General features: G+C 38.4%; 2 protein-coding genes and 1 long non-coding RNA gene across 4 annotated transcripts; 2 read left to right on the top strand and 1 right to left on the bottom strand.

Annotated features, from left to right (window-relative positions):
* Nucleotides 1–50: 50 nt before the first annotated feature.
* On the top strand, nucleotides 51–4285 carry UQCRH (ubiquinol-cytochrome c reductase hinge protein). Its single transcript, XM_070941368.1, has 4 exons — nucleotides 51–256; nucleotides 2013–2042; nucleotides 3661–3822; nucleotides 4063–4285. Exons 1-4 carry the CDS (start codon nucleotides 206–208, stop codon nucleotides 4093–4095), a joined length of 276 nt encoding a protein of 91 aa, XP_070797469.1. The 5' UTR covers nucleotides 51–205; the 3' UTR covers nucleotides 4096–4285.
* On the bottom strand, nucleotides 4016–5339 carry LOC139315248 (uncharacterized). The gene is made up of 2 exons (XR_011600250.1): nucleotides 4720–5339; nucleotides 4016–4270 (listed from the first exon to the last, which is right to left on the bottom strand). It is a non-coding gene; the product is annotated as an uncharacterized lncRNA (long non-coding RNA).
* Nucleotides 5335–18005, top strand: NSUN4 (NOP2/Sun RNA methyltransferase 4). Of its 2 annotated transcripts, none has more exons than XM_070941367.1 (6): nucleotides 5335–5594; nucleotides 8047–8429; nucleotides 9279–9433; nucleotides 10227–10381; nucleotides 12837–12961; nucleotides 17853–18005. In XM_070941367.1, the coding sequence occupies exons 1-6, from the start codon at nucleotides 5478–5480 to the stop codon at nucleotides 17887–17889; spliced, it is 972 nt and encodes a 323-aa protein (XP_070797468.1). In that variant the 5' UTR covers nucleotides 5335–5477; the 3' UTR covers nucleotides 17890–18005. The 2 variants fall into 2 exon arrangements, with proteins under 2 accessions (XP_070797468.1, XP_070797467.1); XM_070941366.1 differs by lacking the exon at nucleotides 17853–18005 and adding an exon at nucleotides 14465–15051.
* The last annotated feature ends 241 nt before the right edge of the window (nucleotides 18006–18246 follow it).

Below are 18246 nucleotides of genomic sequence, written 5' to 3'. Positions count from 1 at the left end.
CAGTGCCATGTGGGGGAACTCGCACGCTGCGACGGGAACGCGATGGATGGGAGAAAATTAGGAGCCATCTTAAGAAGGTCGGCTGGCACGAAAAACTTCCCCATCGGAAGGTTGCTGAGGATAGGCGGGATTTCCGCTGACATGCGGGTGACCCTCGCGCGTCCTTCTGCGGTAGCTAAACCGGGGTTGAGGAAGACTTGCTGACATGGGTAGGGAGGACGAAAAGGCAATCGAGGGGCGCCGCGACGACCCTGAGGTGAGATAAGGGGAATGGGGTTATTCTCACAATTTAACATTGCATGTTCTTCGCTCTCCAGCCTCCGCATTTTTTCCCCCCAGTTTTGGGCCTGCTGGTTTCCTTGATCTGGGGAACCTGCTGGTTTCCTTGATCCGAGGCCATTCAGTAGCTAATATTAGAGCCGTGTATCCATTTACCCGTGGCGAGTTACACTTGAACATAACGGACCTTAGTTTAGATGTGTGTGAAGGCACTTGTGTAATATATAATATTATATATATTACATACATTATATATTGTATTATCTATAATATAGCCCGAGTGCCAGAACCGCGGGGAAAATAATAATCACTGACCAATTTATATACTCTGTAATATCCTTTGTGTGAATTTCGAAAAACTGACCGTGGTTAGCGACAGAATTTTTTTTACTGCTGCAGATTTCATCATCTGGTTGCCTTGCAGATCTGGAAGTCTACAACTCCCATCACAATGCTTGTGTTGGGTTGAAAAATAATCCCATGTAGTTATATATGGTGGGCTGCGCTTCCTTACTCTTTTTAAGGGGTAAAATATTGGCCATTATATAAATACTTTAAATAATACGTCTGTGCATATCGTTTGAATGTCTCTGGGGCTTCTGTTTTTGATTATAATAGCCCCTTCTGTTCTTTATTATCCATGAATTAAGCTTTTATCAGTTTTATAAGTTCATTGTCTATTTTTCTTTTCTTATCTTTCTTGTAAAAATATAAGTTAAAAAAAATCTCATTGCATATGACACTCTTTTATGATCATCCCTCTTTTTACAAAGAGTTCTAATGTTATTCATATTTATTTATGATGGGCTGAAAGGTAATCTTCCATAGCTAGTACAGTAATCTTACTATTCCAGTCCAGGACTGATTGGCTTAAATATTTTTTTAAAAAAGTATTGCTTTAAATATAATTCCATGTGGGTTTTTCAGTCCTGGGAAGTGGCAGAAAGAATTATAAAACATTGGAAGGAAAATTCTACAACTCTTTTTTTTAGCAGTGAATTGTTGATATCTGCTGTTGTCTCATATTTTTGATAAAGAAGTCTTTTCATCAATGCTGAAAGTTTTTGGAGTTCTATTTGTAACATAATTTCCAGGTCTTCACTCCCATTTTCTTTTTTAAATTATTTTTGTGTTTTTCCTTTTCTTTTATTCTATATACATTTCTGTGCTTTATTAGTCCACAAAATTAAATAATAAACATTGAAAGAATGCCATATGAAAGGGGCTACATAAAAAAAAATTAAGTACAGGTGATCCTCACCTTATGACCACAAGTGACCCCAAAATTTCTGTTGTTAAGCAAGACAGTTAAATGAGTTTTATCCCTTACCTTACCCCATTTTATGACCTTACATGCTACAGTTGTTAAGTGAATCATTGCAGTTAGTAATATGATTAAATGAATCTGGCTTCCCCCATTGAATTTGCTTGTCAGAAGGTTGCAAAAGGTGATCATATGATCCTGGGACACTGTGACTATCATAAATACATGCCACTTACCAAGTGTCTGAATTTTGAATATGACCATAGGGATACTGCAATGGTTAAGTGTGAAAAATGGTCATAAGTCACTTTTTTCAATGCCATGTGTCCTTAAACAATCACTAAATATATGGCTGTAAGTCAAGTGTTACCTGTAATTGAAATTGCTTTGATTTTTTGTAATTCAGTTACTTCATATGTAGATATGAGAATATTAATGAATCTATTACGATTCTTTTTTACCTGTACAGGAGGAGGAAGAGGAGGAAGAAGAACTTGTGGTACGTAACTTTATGGATAATTGAGCAAGAGAAGTAATCCATAGCATTTCAATCAACAATAATTTTTTAGAAGAATCTTGCTACTTATAGTATTCTGTCTGGATGAAAAATGGTAAAAATATATATAAAGGTGGGAAGGATTATTTGGGTTCACAAGTAGATTACATTTCAACAAATCAATTATTTTTCTTGATCACAAGTGCCTAACAATTTGTGATAGAAACAAACTGTTTCTATCTGATGTACTTGTTTGTTCAATTGGATATGTTCTTTTTACTAAAACCAATAATTCAGGAACAAAAAGATAATATAGAAATTGGGCAGATCAGTTCTGATAAATTCCATGTCCATTTAGTGTTTATGTGGTGAATGTCTTAGTATTCCGTCTTTGTGCCTGATTTTTGTTTAATAAAATATTCTGAACTATTGTATTTAGAACATCCCAATCTTGTTTTAATATGTGATTTCTTCTGAATGTTAGGATTCCTATAATAAGAGCAAAGATGGACAAACTTAATATGGACTTTGCTTCCAAGGCTTAAAACACTTCCTGGCTCAGTTAAACTGCTCTTCTTCTGTTTGAGAGGTAGCAGAACACCCACCAATACATACTTTGTTCTTCCATATTACTAATATTAGTTGCCTTTGTTCTGGTTTGTAGTTGAAGAGTAGTGTCCTTATTTCTTACCTATCTTTCAGCCTGTCAGGGTTAGAACAGGTGGCTGGGATAGCATATTCTGTGGTACATAAAACAGAAGTGCATGGAATCTGTGGTCAAAAGCAGCCCAAACAGAGCTGACAGATGCAGTAAGGAGACTATGTCATGAAACTGGCCTGCTCTGTTCTGTTTTATCATTGAGCCTCCACCCCAGCTGCTGATTTCTCTCTATAAACAAAGGGAACAGCTCAGAGACCAACAGATATATGGGAAGAACTTGTTTCAAAAGAGCCATACTCTATTTATTTTGTCATGTTTATGTAATGTATAGTGGAGTTGGTGACCCTTGATAGCTGTATGCAACGAAATTTCATTTTAATGTATGCCGATTAGTGTACATTCAAAGTGACAATAAAGTTATTCTAAGTTCCTATTGCACCAGAATAGAATGGCCTTCAAGGACAGTGCCCACTAGGAATGGGACAGCACCAGCTAAAGTGCCCAGTAAGTTTTAAGATGATTCTATCTAGGATTCATCTCATAATTCCAGTGACAAAAGTCAGTGATAAAACTGGCTTATTGGCTGTTTAGGAAAGAGAGTGTTACTTTAATGAAACTACTAAGGTTGACTTTAAACTGCCAGTATGGGTTTCAGCAAGATACCACCAACATCTTGAGTACAAGACAGAAAAGTAGTTGCCAAACATGGCTAGCTCTGGTAGGGAAATTCTACCTTTAAAAAAAAAAAATCAAAATGTCCTGGATGTTACAGTCTGAGGAAGAATGATACTTCCCCCAAATGGCTACAATTTATAATCTAGAGTTTTTAAGTTTCTTATGATTATCAACTGTCTGGATTATTATAGACTTTGGTATGCCAGCTTTAAGAGTAAGTTTGACTCTCATTTGGTAGTGTCTTTAGTAGAGCATTAATTATGTATGTGATGCTTTTTTTTCCAGGATCCTTTAACAATTGTCAGGGAAGACTGTGCAAAAATAGAAGAATGTGCAAAAGCTCTGGAACGTTTAGAGCAGTGTAATTCTCGAGTATCCTCCAGATCGCAAACACAGGAAGAGTGTACAGAGGAGCTCTTTGAATTCCTGGAAGCTAGAGACCATTGTGTAAGTTGATTTTAGCATGACTTTTATGCAAGGTTGTGTAAAATAATAATAATGTGTATCAAATGAAGTTATAATTCTCAAACTTTGTTGTCCCTTACGGTTTAGAAAAGTTATGGCTCAGCAGTTTGTAAATAAAGTAAACTTCTGTAAGTAAACTGTAAGAATATATTATGCAAGAAGTAGAACAATATACTTTTTGCTTAAATTCTTGTTTTCATTTGTTAATTTCTTGGTTTACAGGTAGCTCACAAACTCTTCTCTAAACTGAAATAAATGTTTATTCAATCATGTCGACTTCTTCATGACCGATGAAAACTTCACAGATGTGACCTGCTTCTGTGACAGAGTGATCCTTTTTTTTTTTTTGTTACTGCATCATAGTATTTCTGTATTCTGTGGATGATTTGCAGTGTTAACAGTTTCTGTATATTTCCACATTAAACATTTACTGTAAAAAATAAAACAGTTGTGATAAGTACATATCCTTGTTTAAAACAGCACTCAGAAAAAGTATGGCATACTCAGATTTTAAGTCACTGAGAATTTTAACTGCATATGTATGTGTGGATAGCAAGAGAGTGCTAAATAGATTTCCTGAATTTTTAAGATTTTAAGACTCCAGAAAATAAGTGGAAACTGCTGCTGGAAAACTAATATGATGAGGTCAAGATGCCTTAGAGAAGGGAAAGCTTTTACAATCATTTTGGTCGTTGGAAGTCTGTCCCAAAGACTAAAGAGGCAGGGAAATATTTGTTAAATTGAGCACCCTATTAATATCTGCAATTCCTGTTACTGATGTTCACAAGTGGTGGGGATGGGATGCGAGCATGTTGTCAAATAAGGTAATATCAACCTCCAATGGGAAGAAGTCCTAATAAGAAAAAAAAAATTACTTGCATATAGTCTCCTTGATGTCAGTTTCTAGAGACAAGCGGGCCAGTCAATTCCTCTTCAAAATCAATCCAGGTGGGAGAAGCAGACCCGGCACTTGCAGGAAAACGTTAAGAAGGGGGGGGGATGTTTCCTGTTATTCGATTGGTCTCTGCCATATACAATATCACCTTTGTCAATGCGCAGAAATTGCAAGAGTTTGCAAAAAAGGCATAAATGATCAAAAGTAGAGATAGATCAAAGGGGCAGAAAACACGTTAAACCGACCCACTGAAATCACGCTCGACATTGTAATTTTCAGTTAAATACAGATGGTCTTCTGGCCAATTGAAACTCATTTGTCCACTTAATAACTTTTTAATACACAATTGCTAAGAGCCTGACATTTGGAAAGGGTTCTGGAAAAGCGCATTTTGTCTTTTTATCTCGCCGACGAGTTCTAAGCAGCCATTCACCGACCCGAATAAAACGTTAACTCCTTGCCCCAAACGGAGCTACGTGGGAAGCGGATGTGTAATTTTCTGGCCTTCTCCGCCGAGATGCTGCCAATAACATAACAAAAAAAAAAAAAAAACCCACTCGACGCCTGTCATTCCAAATGTCAAGCTGCTCGGTTTCCGGTTATGTTATCCCTACGTGCGACGGAACGGTTTTGCGCGTCGACGCTAGCCAGGGGAGCTTAAAACGGTGTGGCTCTTGGAGGAGGAAGAGGAGGAGTTGTTGCTAGACCGTCCCTCCGCCGGCTCTAGATACCGCCGTCGACCATGGCGGTCGCACACCGGGCGAACGGGAAGCGGTTATTCCTGCGGTATCTGCGGAAAGCCCCGCCTTCGTTTTTTGCCTTGGGACCCTGCCGGCATCGTCATTACAAGAAGAAATGGGTGGGTGATAAGGAGCGATAGCGGGGCGCCACCCGCGCACACGCGTGTTCGCTGTCTCATCAACATGCCAGCCTCTTTAGCTAGAGCGCAAGCCCTTCGTAAACCCCACGGAACCATCTCGACCTGATTTCCCCTCCCTTCCCCGTCTTCTCTTAGACCAGAGGTCTTCAAACTTGGCAGCTTTAAGACTTGTGGACTTCAACTCCCAGAATTCTCCAGCCAGCTATGCTGGCTGGAGAATTCTGGGAGTTGAAGTCCACAAGTCTTAAAGCTGCCAAGTTTGAAGACCTCTGTCTTAGACTCTTCCCTTCCTTTCTTTCCTCTCTTTATTAGAATTAACCCATCTTCCCTGGTCGTATTAGACAAATGCTTCTCAAACTTGTCCACTTTGAGATCGGTGAATTTCAATTCACAGCATTCTCCTGCACGGCTAGCTAGGGAATGGTGGGAGTTGAAGTCCACACATCTTAAAAGTGGCCAAGGAAGAAAAAATACTATAGGCTAGTCTCTGGCTTTCCCTTTTTCTTAAGATACTGGGCCATGTCCTCCTGGTGATTTAAAGGGAAACTCCTGCTTTTCCAAATGAAAGGGGTGGTCTTACATTAAAATTACCGTGGATGACAGAGTAGTTTTGCATTGGATTACGCTGATTATTCTATCTGAACAAACGTACCTCCTGAAGCCCAGTCCTATGCATGATTTTTTTTGGAAGTCCCAAAGAATTTTATTATCGAGCCTATATCGTTTTATTTAAATAGATGGTGATGTGTAGTGTTTAAGGACAGATTATAGTCTTTTATCAGCAATCTAAATTTGGCTTCTTTTATTAGTGTTCTTTATTAAAGGAGATGCATATCTTGGGGTAATAGGATTTCCCCCTTTTTTCATTTAGATATGTGGAATGTAATGTGATAAATAAATTCAACAATAATAATTGCAATTGAAGCATAATCATTTAACACATAGTTTAACTCAGCTGACTGAACTTGACTCTTGAATACAGATAGTCCTCGATTTACGTTTATAATTGAGCCCAAAATTTCTGTTGCTAAGTGAAACATTTGTTAAGTGAAGTTTACACCATTTTATAACCTTTCTTGCCACAGTTGTTAAATGAATCTGGTTTCCCCATTGACTTTCTTGTCTTGCAAAAAGTGGTCACATGATCCCAGGACACTGCAACCATCATAATATGAGTCAGTTGCCAAGTCTCTGAATTTTGATCACATAACCATGGGGATGCTGCAGTGATCATAAGTGTGAAAAACGGTCATAAGTTACTTTTTTCAGTGCCGTTGTAACTTGAACATCACTAAACCAGGGGTCAGCAACTTTAAACAGTCAAAGAACCATTTGTATCCATTTCCCACAGAAAAGAAAACACCGGGAGCTACAAAACCCTTTTGACAGCTAAAATGGAAGATAACACTGCATATATCGTTTTTTACCTTTATGCTATGTATAAAAAAAAACTATTGTGTGTTGCATTTATGAAATCAATGAACTGCTACAGAGTTTTATTTCTGCATGCAACACAAATATTTTGAACTCCCCCCCCCCAAAAAAAATGGGTCAAAAAGCTCAAGAAATCACGTGCTAGCAGATGTCACACATTGGTGGTTGTGACACATATTTTGAACGACAGGGAGCTGCAGCAGAGGGATGAAAGAACCACATGTGGCTCCAGAGCCACGGGTTGCAGACCCCTGCACTAAACAAACTGTTGTAAGTTGAGAATTACTCGTACAGACTTTCTTGCTGAAGAAAACACCTTCTAGAGTTCCTTGCATATAAAGAGGGCATGCGTGGAATTTATAATCTGGGATTTTCTTAGTTCAAAGTAAGTAGAAAATAATGGTGTGGGCCAGGGGTGAAATGCTCCCGATCTGGTAGCGATGGTGGGTGGTTCAGAGAACCGGTAGCAAAAATCCCGGCGCCCCTCCCCCCATGCCCAGCTGAGCCTCGTGATCATCAGAGGCTTTTATTTTTACTTTTAAAAGCATTTTTTCTACAACTTCGGCCAAAAAAATGCTTTTAAAAGTAAAAAAAAAAGCCTCTGATGATCGTGCGGCTCAGCTGGATCGTCAGAGGCTTTTAAAAGCACTTTTTTACAACCTCTTCGGCCGAAGAGGTTGTAGAAAAAGTGCTTTTAAAAGAAAAAAAAAAAGTTGGCCATGCCCACCCAGTCACATTAACCCCCAAGCCACACCCACAAAACCAGTAGTAACAAATTTTACATTTCACCACTGGTGTGGCTTAGCTTCATGATTACAGTTTTTATTCACATTTATCAATCGTGGGGCATTGCATGTTGAAATATTATGTCTACTCTATGTGCATGAGGAAGAACACACTCAGTAGACAATCCCAGTTTGAAAATTATGCTTCGTCATTATCAGTGACAACTATAAAATGTTTACATTGCATTATTTTTTTTTTAATTGTTGTACAGGCAGCCACTGCTCCTCCGGCAACTAGTAGCAGAGTGGCTCTCCAGGTCTTTGACATGAATTATGGAGACCAGTTTGGTGGCCTCTGGCCCTCAATTCGCATCAGTCTCCTGTCAATGCAAAAATATGGGGCCCTAGTCAACAATTTCTCTGATGTAGAACAAGTCATTCAGAGTCTGGAAGACCTGAGTGCAGTAGATTTCATCCAAGAATCTCAGAAAGTCACCGAGGAATTAGATTCCTCCATTGAAGAAGACAGTGTGCCAACTTCATCTCTTCAGATAGAACTTTCAAAGACTCAACCACAGCATTTTCCTTCTGTCAGTCCTAACATCAAATGTTACACATTTCCTAAAGGAGACATCAATCGTTTTCGTCCAGCTAGGTATGAATTTTTAGAATGCTTTTCTGAAATAGCCATTTTCTGTTCTTCCTAAACTTGTTATTTTGCTTCATAATGTTTTTTTAATTTAATAAAATAAATAAAGTGTTGATCTTTCAGAAGACAAAAGAACATGCTTTTTAAATATATTTGTCCCTGGCTGCACCATCAAAAATGCACTATTATAGATCGTATATTTATTTTAGCACGTATGTGTCATTTTCCAAAGCCTGATCAAAACAGTTGATAAAATGTTCAAAATACAACACATTATACTTATAATCTATAACATCAAAACTTCTGATAAACTAAATCTTCCAAAATACTATATTAGCAATAGTTGAGATGCTTATTCAGTCTCTAAAACTAGGGCAAGACACCTGTGGTAAAAACATTTCTCCTCTGCCCCAACCAATAGGTAGTAATTAGATATGATGGAAGGTGATCTATTAATATTTGGATTCTTTTGAATTCTTGTATTCTTATACTTTTTTGTATAAAATCAAGCAGAAAAAAGTTAAATACGAAACACAAAAAGGTGGCATAAAACTGTTTTTCAAGATACAATATATACCTTAAATTCTTAACATACTGGGTTGCTTCTAAAAAGGTAAATTACTTTGAAACCTTCCTGATATTCTGGTCCATTTATCTCAGCAACAGCAGCTCTCTAACATTTACCTGGGACTTTTGTAAATAAAACCTAGCATATATTTTACAAATCTTCAGAAGCAGTAATGTGTATAAACATACATCAAGTTACAACAAGAATATTCAACTATTTGGGGATAGTAAGTATGCATTTGCAATAATTGTTGTATATTTTGCCTAATATATTTCTTTGACCTGTAGACCAGACATCATAGGAATTCTTGGTTACTATCTCCTGGATGCTGCCTCAATTTTACCTGTTTTGGCTCTCAATGTACAGCCTGGAAACATAGTCCTTGACCTTTGTGCAGCCCCAGGTGGGAAGACACTGGCACTTTTACAGACTGGGTATTGTCGTAAGTAGCATGATTTACTATCATGTTTTACTTGTTGCTTTTCCAAGTTTAGATAATTCATTTGTGGTATAGACAGATGAGTTGGTGAAACTGTTCTTTTGAAATTTTAGGTAGAATAAATCTGCACCTTTCAAACTTGGCAAATTTAAGATAATGTGGACTTCCGCTCCCAGAATTCCCCAACCAGTAAGGGTTATATCCTTGTGAATATATACTTTTCATTCAAAATATAGAGTTGGGAATATTACACGTTTTGTGCATATTGATTGAAAAGTCATAGCCTCCCCAATAACAATACACAAAATTGACTTTAACTTTTATATATGGAGTGCTACAGCCTTGGGTTTGTTTTTTTTTTTTTGTCACTTGTAGGCTGTCATTCCAGTGAAAGATTTTGGAGGAGAAGATACTCATATGTCTTCTCTTTGGAGAAGGGCTACATAGCTCAGGTGTAGAAAACATGTTTTGCATAGGAAAAGTCCCAGATTTCATCCCTACTACTTTTTTTTTCTTTTTTTTAATTTGATTTATATGCCGCCCTTCTCCAAAGACTCAGGGCGGCTTACAATGCATTAAGCAATAGCCTTCATACTTTTGTATATTTTATACAAAGTCAGTTTATTGCCCTCACAATCTGGGTCCTCATTTTACCTACCTTAGAAAGGATGGAAGGCTGAGTCAATCTTGAGCCTGGTGAGATTTGAATTTGCAGTAATTGCAGGCAGCTGACGTTAATAACAGTGCTTTAGTCTGCTGCGCTACCAGGACTCTTACCTATTTCTTCTTGAAATAGGTGAGCTGACAGCCAATGATCTCTCTATGTCTCGCACGGTCCGGCTACGTAATGTCCTTCGCAGCTATCTTCCCAAAGAGATCCAAAATAGAGTGCGGGTTACTTCATGGGATGGAAGAAACTGGTGTCACACAGAAACAAGTACTTATGATAAGGTAAGTATTATTCTAAGTCTTGCTATTGGAAATTGAAACATCTTTATTTCTTAATAAATCAGAATCTGGGGTTTCATTTGCCAAATAAAATCATTTAGGTATTTTTTTTTTTTCATTTCATTTCTTCATTTTTTTTTCATTCTTAGATTTTTTTTTTTTTCATTTCTTTCCAGTCTTCCGCCTTTACTAGATCATCCCTAGAATTCTCCCTATAGCGGCAGTACAGGGAGTTTATAGCCAAGACTGATAGAGCAGATTTTGGGGGGTTTTAATCTTAAAATTAACAATATCCACTTCAGTATGCTGTAATAAAATCCTTAATCATCTATCCTTGATTATTTATGCTCTACAATCAGTACAGGAGCCATGATGGCACAGTGGTTAGAGTGCAGTACTTCTGCTGGCTGCCTGCAATTCGGCAGTTCAAATCTCACTAGGCTCAAGGTTGACTCAGCCTTTCATCCTTCCGAGGTGGGTAAAATGAGGACCCAAATTATTGGAGGCAATATGCTGACTCTGTAAACCGCTTAGAGAGGGCTATAAAGCACTGTGAAGCGGTATATAAGTCTAAGTGCTATTGCAATTGCTTACGGCCACAATTGAGCCCAAAATTTATGTTGCTAAAGTGACAAATTTGTTAAGTGAGTTTTGCCCTATTTTACAACTTTTCCTGCCACATTTGTTAAGTGAATCACTGCATTTGTTAAATTAATTGTTAACTGAATCTGGCTTCTCCATTGACACTGCTTGTCAGAAGGTTGCAAAAGCATATCCCATGACCCTGGGACACTGCAACTGTCATAAATGTGAGTCAGTTGCCAAGCATCCGAATTTGGATCGTGGGACCATGGGGATGCTGTAACCGCCATAAGGGTCAAAAACGATCACAAGTCACTTTTTTCAGTGCCGTTGTAACTTTGAACGGTCACTAAATGAACTGTTGTAGGTAGAGTACTACCTGTAACTCAAGTCTTGATTTAGTTCCCTGTGAAACGAACTGCCTCAAATGCAGTAGCAGAAGCAATCCCTCCAGTTCGAAGCCGCCCTGAGTCCGGCTGGAGATAGGGCGGCATATAAATCTCATTAATAAATAAATAAATAATAATAATAATAAATAATACCTATTTTAAGTTTACGGTATTGGTTATCAGTCAGCTTCTGGACTGAATTCAAATGCTGGACATTATCTTTAAAGCCCTACACGGCAGAACACTGGGTGAGCTCAAGCAGTGCTCTGTCAGAATAGAACTTGCTTGCTTAGTTTTGTCATTTAAAGCCGCGGTCTCCAACCTTTCTGGCTCTGCGGACTGACCTCGGCGGGAGGGAGGGGATGGTTTCATGTGTGTGCCCGCCGCCTGTGTGAATGAAGCTTCACAAACTCACCCGCCGCTTGCATGGCTGGTTTCCAAGGGGCCATGGACCGTAGCAATCCATGAACCATAGGTGGTTGTTTCAAGTTTATTCAGGAAACTTTATAGCAAGCTAGAAATGTGAACCTTGGTTTCCCAGCCTTGGTCTAGCACAGCACCCATAGCACCATAATGAGTTTTCAGCATTTGTTTACATACACTGGATCTAAGAATAGTTATTGCTGTAAGTAGAATTGCAAGAGATGGTCAATATTCCTATCATACTTTTTCCAAAAGAATAGAATAGAATAGAATAGAATAGAATAGAATAGAATAGAATAGAATAGAATAGAATAGAATAGAATAGAATAGAATAGAATATTGTCATATTTATATGCCGCCCTTCTCCCAAAGGACTCGGGGCGCTCACAAAATAAGCAATCCAACAATAAATAGAATTAAAATGGTACAATCCAATTTAAAACCCCAAATCCCCAGATTAAAATACACGGCAGAGAATAGAATAGAATAGAATAGAATAGAATAGAATAGAATAGAATAGAATAGAATAGAATAGAATAGAATAGAATAGAATAGAAAATAAGAATACAGTACCATACCATACCCATACCCATACCCATACCCATACCCATACCCATACCCATACCATACCATACCATACCTTGGGCATCTTCTAGTCCAGCCCTGCTCAAGTAGGAGATCCTATACCATTTCAGACAAGTGACTTGTCTAGTCTCTTCTTAAAAACCTTCACTGATGGAGTGCCCATGATTTCTGGAGGCAAGCTGTTCCACTGGTTAATTGTCCCCACTATTAGGAAGCTTCTCTCGAGTCCCTCGGGAGTTGGGCAGCATAAAAATGTGACTAATAAATAAATAAATAAATTCCAGGTTGTTTCTCTCTTTGATTAGTTTCCAACCATTCCAACTTGACAACCTATCTTTTCAATGTCTAAAGCTTCAAAACTTTGCTTGACTTTCCATTGTACACGGAAATAGAATTAAAAGTATAATGTAAAGTTGACTTTAATGTAAGGAAATTGTGAAAATATTTACCAGAGATAATATTTGTTTGGTTCCTTTTAGGTACTTGTTGACGTGCCATGCACAAATGATCGAAAATCAGTCTTGGAAGAAGAGAACAATATCTTCACATATGCAAGAAAAGGGGAACGTCAGATGTTGCCAATGCTCCAGCTGCAACTGCTCATGTGAGTGATTATAATGTGTTGTCTACCAATGATTCAAGAAAAGTATGTTCTAGACAGCTCAAAAATGTTTTGTTCCTCTCTTGCCCTGGGCCTTGCAATTCCAAAGATGGTCTTGCAATGTCCAGAAGTAAAGTCTACCAATAGGGATCAATTTGTGGTGTTCCAATTCCAAGATATATCAAACAGTTCAGAAAATTCACTTTCATAAACCAATGAATTGCCCCCAGAATAGAACAGAAATTGAAGTTAAAACTATTGGAATACATATAAATAACCCCAAATATGCTTATGATATTACATTCATGGCTAGAAGTGAGGAAGACTAAATCATGTGTTGAAGATGAAAGATGGGAGTAAAAAAACCAGTCTGATGCCTAGTGGTGTTTTTTTTAAAAAAACCAACATTCTAAAATTGTGTCAATTGCTAGTGTCAACCCATTGCCAATAGGAAAGAAGTAGTAACACACATTATTTTCTTAGGGTCAAAACTGCACAGAGATGGTTAACCAAAAGGAAAAAAAGATGTCTGCTGCTTAGGTGAAATATGGCAAATCTAGATATATATATTTATAGAGACACTTTACTGCCAACCATGGTACATCGTATCAAGGCTCTCTTCCCAATCATAAGATAGCTGTGAAAGCTAGACTGTCATAAATACAAAGCAAAGAAAATCTATGCTTTTGAATTGTGGTGCTGGAGAAAGTTATCCCCTTCATTGGCAAGAAAAATCAATACTAGATAAAGTAAAGCCAGACTACTAATTAGAAGTCTAATAAAGTCTAACTAATAATTAAGCTATAGGTTAAATATTTGAGATGTATAATGTAAGGCAAGGTCATTGAAGAAGACCCGAAGCTTCAAAAAATCAAAAGCAGTAGACAATCCTGGTGATTTATTATGTATTGGGTGACAAAGAGCTTGAAGTGATGGAATGACCAAGCAACTAAAATATTACCCTTTATGAAACTGCAATTTCAACTACGTTAATATTCTTATACCCAGGAGTCTTCCACTCTTGAACTAAATACTTTGAAAATTCCATAATACTCAATTATGCTTTTTCATTATTTGATGGCTGGGCGAAAACAATACTGCTGGCTAGGATTTCATTCTCTTTGGCTGGAGGCCAGATTTGAGTTTTGAAAAAATGAGGTCGGCCTGGCATAAGTATGCAGGGGTTTCCCATTCGCAGAATACTGGTGTGCCTAGTAACAAAACAAAAAAGGCAAGTGTGACAGGTAGGATTCCATGGGAGATGTCTGGGTCTATCGGTGCCTATAAGCATTATTTCTAGGAACTCAGTAAATTAATGACAAATTAACAAGGCAGAGAAAGGAGAATTGATTCTGTGTATATCTAGGGCCCAAAATATAGTGTAGAGTAAGGATTTCCTGTGCATTCTTGCACTGGCATATAGCGTATGCTTCACTCTGTTGAATAAGTGGCTCAGTACAGTTGAGAGGCATTCCCCAAATTAATTTCTTTCCTGCTTTTTTCCAGAGCTGGCGTGCTTGCTGCTAAACCAGGAGGAGAGGTGGTGTATTCCACATGCTCTCTGTCTGAGCTCCAAAATGAGTATGTGGTTGAGAGAGCTGTGGAGTTACTAAACATCCAGTACAGCATCAATGTGAGAGTAGAGGACTTGAGCCATTTTCGGAGATTGTTCCAGAACACGTTTTCTTTCTATTCAAATTGTAGACTTGGAGAACTTATCCTGCCTCACCTCACGGCTAACTTTGGACCCATGTATTTTTGCAAATTGCACAGAATAAATTAGATTGAAGAAAGAACAGTGTAAAAGGAAGAAAGGGATTTCCCATATATTATTAAACATCTCTTCAAAAGACGTAATGGAATTTACAAAAAGCCACAGACATTTTTGTGTGTGTGTGTAGTTTACATGCCTGGGCCCTTTACATGTCATTCAATGCCTGTTCTTTGCAAGGAAGTACTTCTCTTCATGGGCAGTCTTACCAGGTAGAAATTCCATTTACATGCTACTAATAAGTTGCATTTACATACATATAATTATATACAGTCAGGTCCAGAAATATTGGGACATCGACACAATTCTAACATCTTTGGCTCTGTACACCACCACAATGGAGTTGGAATGAAACAAACACAATGTGCTTTAACTGCAGACTGTCAGCTTTAATTTGAGGGTATGTACATCCAACTCAGGTGAACGGTGTAGGATGTACAGCAGTTTGCCTATGTGCCTCCCACTTGTTAAGGGACCAAAGGTAATGGGACAGAATAATAATCATAAATCAAACTTTCCCTTCTTAATACTTGGTTGCAAATCCTTTGCAGTCAATCACAGCCTGAAGTCTGGAACACATAGACATCACCAGACGCTGGGTTTCATCCCTGGTGATGCTCTGCCAGGCCTCTACTGCAACTGTCTTCAGTTCCTGCTTGTTCTTGGGACATTTTCCCTTCAGTTTTGTCTTCAGCAAGTGAAATGCATGCTCAATGGGATTCAGGTCAGGTGATTGACTTGGCCATTGCATAACATTCCACTTCTGTCCCTTCAAAAACTCTTTGGTTGCTTTTGCAGTATGCTTTGGGTCAGTGTCCATCTGCACTGTGAAGCGCCGTCCAATGAGTTCTGCAGCATTTGGCTGAATGTGAGCAGATAATATTGCCCGAAACACTTCAGAATTCATCCTGCTGCTTTTGTCAGCAGTCACATCATCAATAAATACAAGAGAACCAGTTCCATTGGCAGCCATACATGCCCACGCCATGACACTACCACCACCATGCTTCACTGATGAGGTGGTATGCTTAGGATCATGAGCAGTTCCTTTCCTTCTCCATCCTCTTCTCTTCCCATCACTCTGGTACAAGTTGATCTTGGTCTCATCTGTCCATAGGATCTTGTTCCAGAACTGTGAAGGCTTTGTTAGATGTTGTTTGGCAAACTCTAATCTGGCTTTCCTGTTTTTGAGGCTCAGCAATGGTTTACATCTTGTGAATCCTCTGTATTCACTCTGGTGAAATCTTCTCGATTGTTGACTTTGACACACATACACCTACCTCCTGGAGAGTGTTCTTGATCTGGCCAACTGTTGTGAAGGGTGTTTTCTTCATCAGGGAAAGAATTCTTCGGTCATCCACCACAGTTGTTTTCTGTGGTCTCCCGGGTCTTTTGGTGTTGCTGAGCTCACCGGTGCATTCCTTCTTTTTGAGAATGTTCCAAACAGTTGTTTTGGCCACGCCTAATGTTCTTGCTATCTCTCTGATGGGTTTGTTTTGTTTCTTCAGCCTAATGATAGCTTGCTTCACTGATAGTGACAGCTCTTTGGATCTCATCTTGAGAGTTGACAGCAACAGATTCCAAATGCAAATAGAACACTTGAAATGAACTCTGGGCCTTTTATCTGCACATTGTAATTGGGGTAATGAGGGAATATCACACACCTGGCCATGGAACAGCTGAGAAGCCAATTGTCCCATTACCTTTGGTCCCTTAACAAGTGGGAGGCACATATGCAAACTGCTGTAAGTCCTACACCGTTCACCTGAGTTGGATGTGCCTACTCTCAAATTAAAGCTGACAGTCTGCAGTTAAAGCACATTGTGTTTATTTCATTCCAACTCCATTGTGGTGCTTTATAGAGCCAAAGATGTTAGAATTGTGTCGATGTCCCAATATTTCTGGACCTGACTGTAAATAATTGTGTACTTGCATCACAGTGTTGGGTTATACTGTATACATTAAAGAATATCCAGCTGAGCAGTATCCCGATGTATGAGGGCTTCAAGTTTCAGAAAACTTTATATCATCGTATCCTATCTTTGAATTTGGGAGTTGTGAACCCCAGTGCCTTTGGAGGTTGCCAGGATGGGAATGGTTATAGTAGAGACATTTTTGCCATATGTATCAGAATTTCAGAATAACAGAATTGGAAGGAACTTTGGAGGTCTTCTGGTCCAATCCTCTGCTTACGCAGGAGACCTATACCATTCTGAACAAATGATTGTCCAATCTCGTTAAAAGTTCTAGTGATGAAGCACGTACAACTTCTGGAGGCAAGCTGTTCCACCGATTGTTCTCATCAATAGGAAATTTCTCCTTAATTTTATGTTGTATCTCTTTGATAAGCTTTCAGCTGTTAAATGTCTATGGAGATGCTCAATCATCCAGGTCATGGTCGTCCCAAAAGTGCTTTTCAAGAGGCCAACTGGATTTCCCCCTTTTTTTTTTTAATTTGAAAATGTTTTGCTTCTCATTCAGGAAGTTCTTGGTAAAAACATAGCCTCTGTTAAAGCACTTTATTATATTATTTTACATATATTGAGTATCAAAATCCTAAACTCCCATTGGGTTCAAGAAGATAAACTAGTAAATAATTATAGGTTAATGCCGGTTTAACCTACAGTGGGTGATCATGATTTATTAAGATATTTTGCTCCTTGGTGAATAAATCCTCATAAAGTGTCTTGAAGGTGCCCTGCTGTATTACTAATTACTAGGGTTGTGTAAGGCTAAAAAATGGGATTGCATGACAGCTGTGGAAGTCAGCCAAATGAACCTGGGAATGCTGTATTTGGCTTAAACTTTAAGCCTTACAGAGTAGAAGACTGGTGCTACATTCACATTCCTCAGTGCTCCCAAATATATCTTTATGCTTTTGAATTGGAAGACCTGCACTGCCCTGTTGTTTTTATATGTACTATTTTCCAATTGCTTTCTTGTCTGTATAAGTTATTTGCTGGAACAGTCTCTCCACCCTAATGTTTTTAGAGCCCATTTAAAAGTTATGAAGAGCCAGCCTTTTTTCTAAGGACCAACAGAACTTTTATGAAAGTCTGTCTACTCTATGCTATGCAGCTTTAATTCTACAGTTAAATACCAATGTACTTTCTCTCTTTCTAGCTTGCTAGCCATGTTTGTCAATTTAGGAAACTGGTAAGATCAGGCTACTTCAGGAAAGAAGATTTCTTCATAATTGAACTGAAAAGAACTTCAGAAATGGCTGCTTGATCTACCATCGGATGTTAAAAGTGCAATGCACTCTAGAATTGGACAATTAAAGAAAGAAAGAAAGAGCTACCAAAATACTTTCAGCATGTCAATTGTCCCACTAGAGGCAAGAATACTTTAGACCATTGCTACACAACACTAAAAGATATTTATCGGTCCTTATCATGAGCAGCTGTGGGACACTGATCATTGCATGATTCACCTTGTACCTGCTTACAGGCAAAGACTTAAAACCACAAACTCAACAATTAAATCAGTGAAGACCTGGACGGAGCAGGCAAAGTTA

This window comes from Pituophis catenifer, unplaced genomic scaffold (genome assembly GCF_029215685.1).
Source record: "Pituophis catenifer annectens isolate HBS135680 unplaced genomic scaffold, rPitCat1.0.hap2 SCAF_3, whole genome shotgun sequence".
Classification (NCBI taxonomy): Eukaryota; Metazoa; Chordata; class Lepidosauria; order Squamata; family Colubridae; genus Pituophis; species Pituophis catenifer.
Note: the sequence above shows the minus strand (reverse complement) of the source record. Positions and strands in the feature narration are given on the sequence as shown.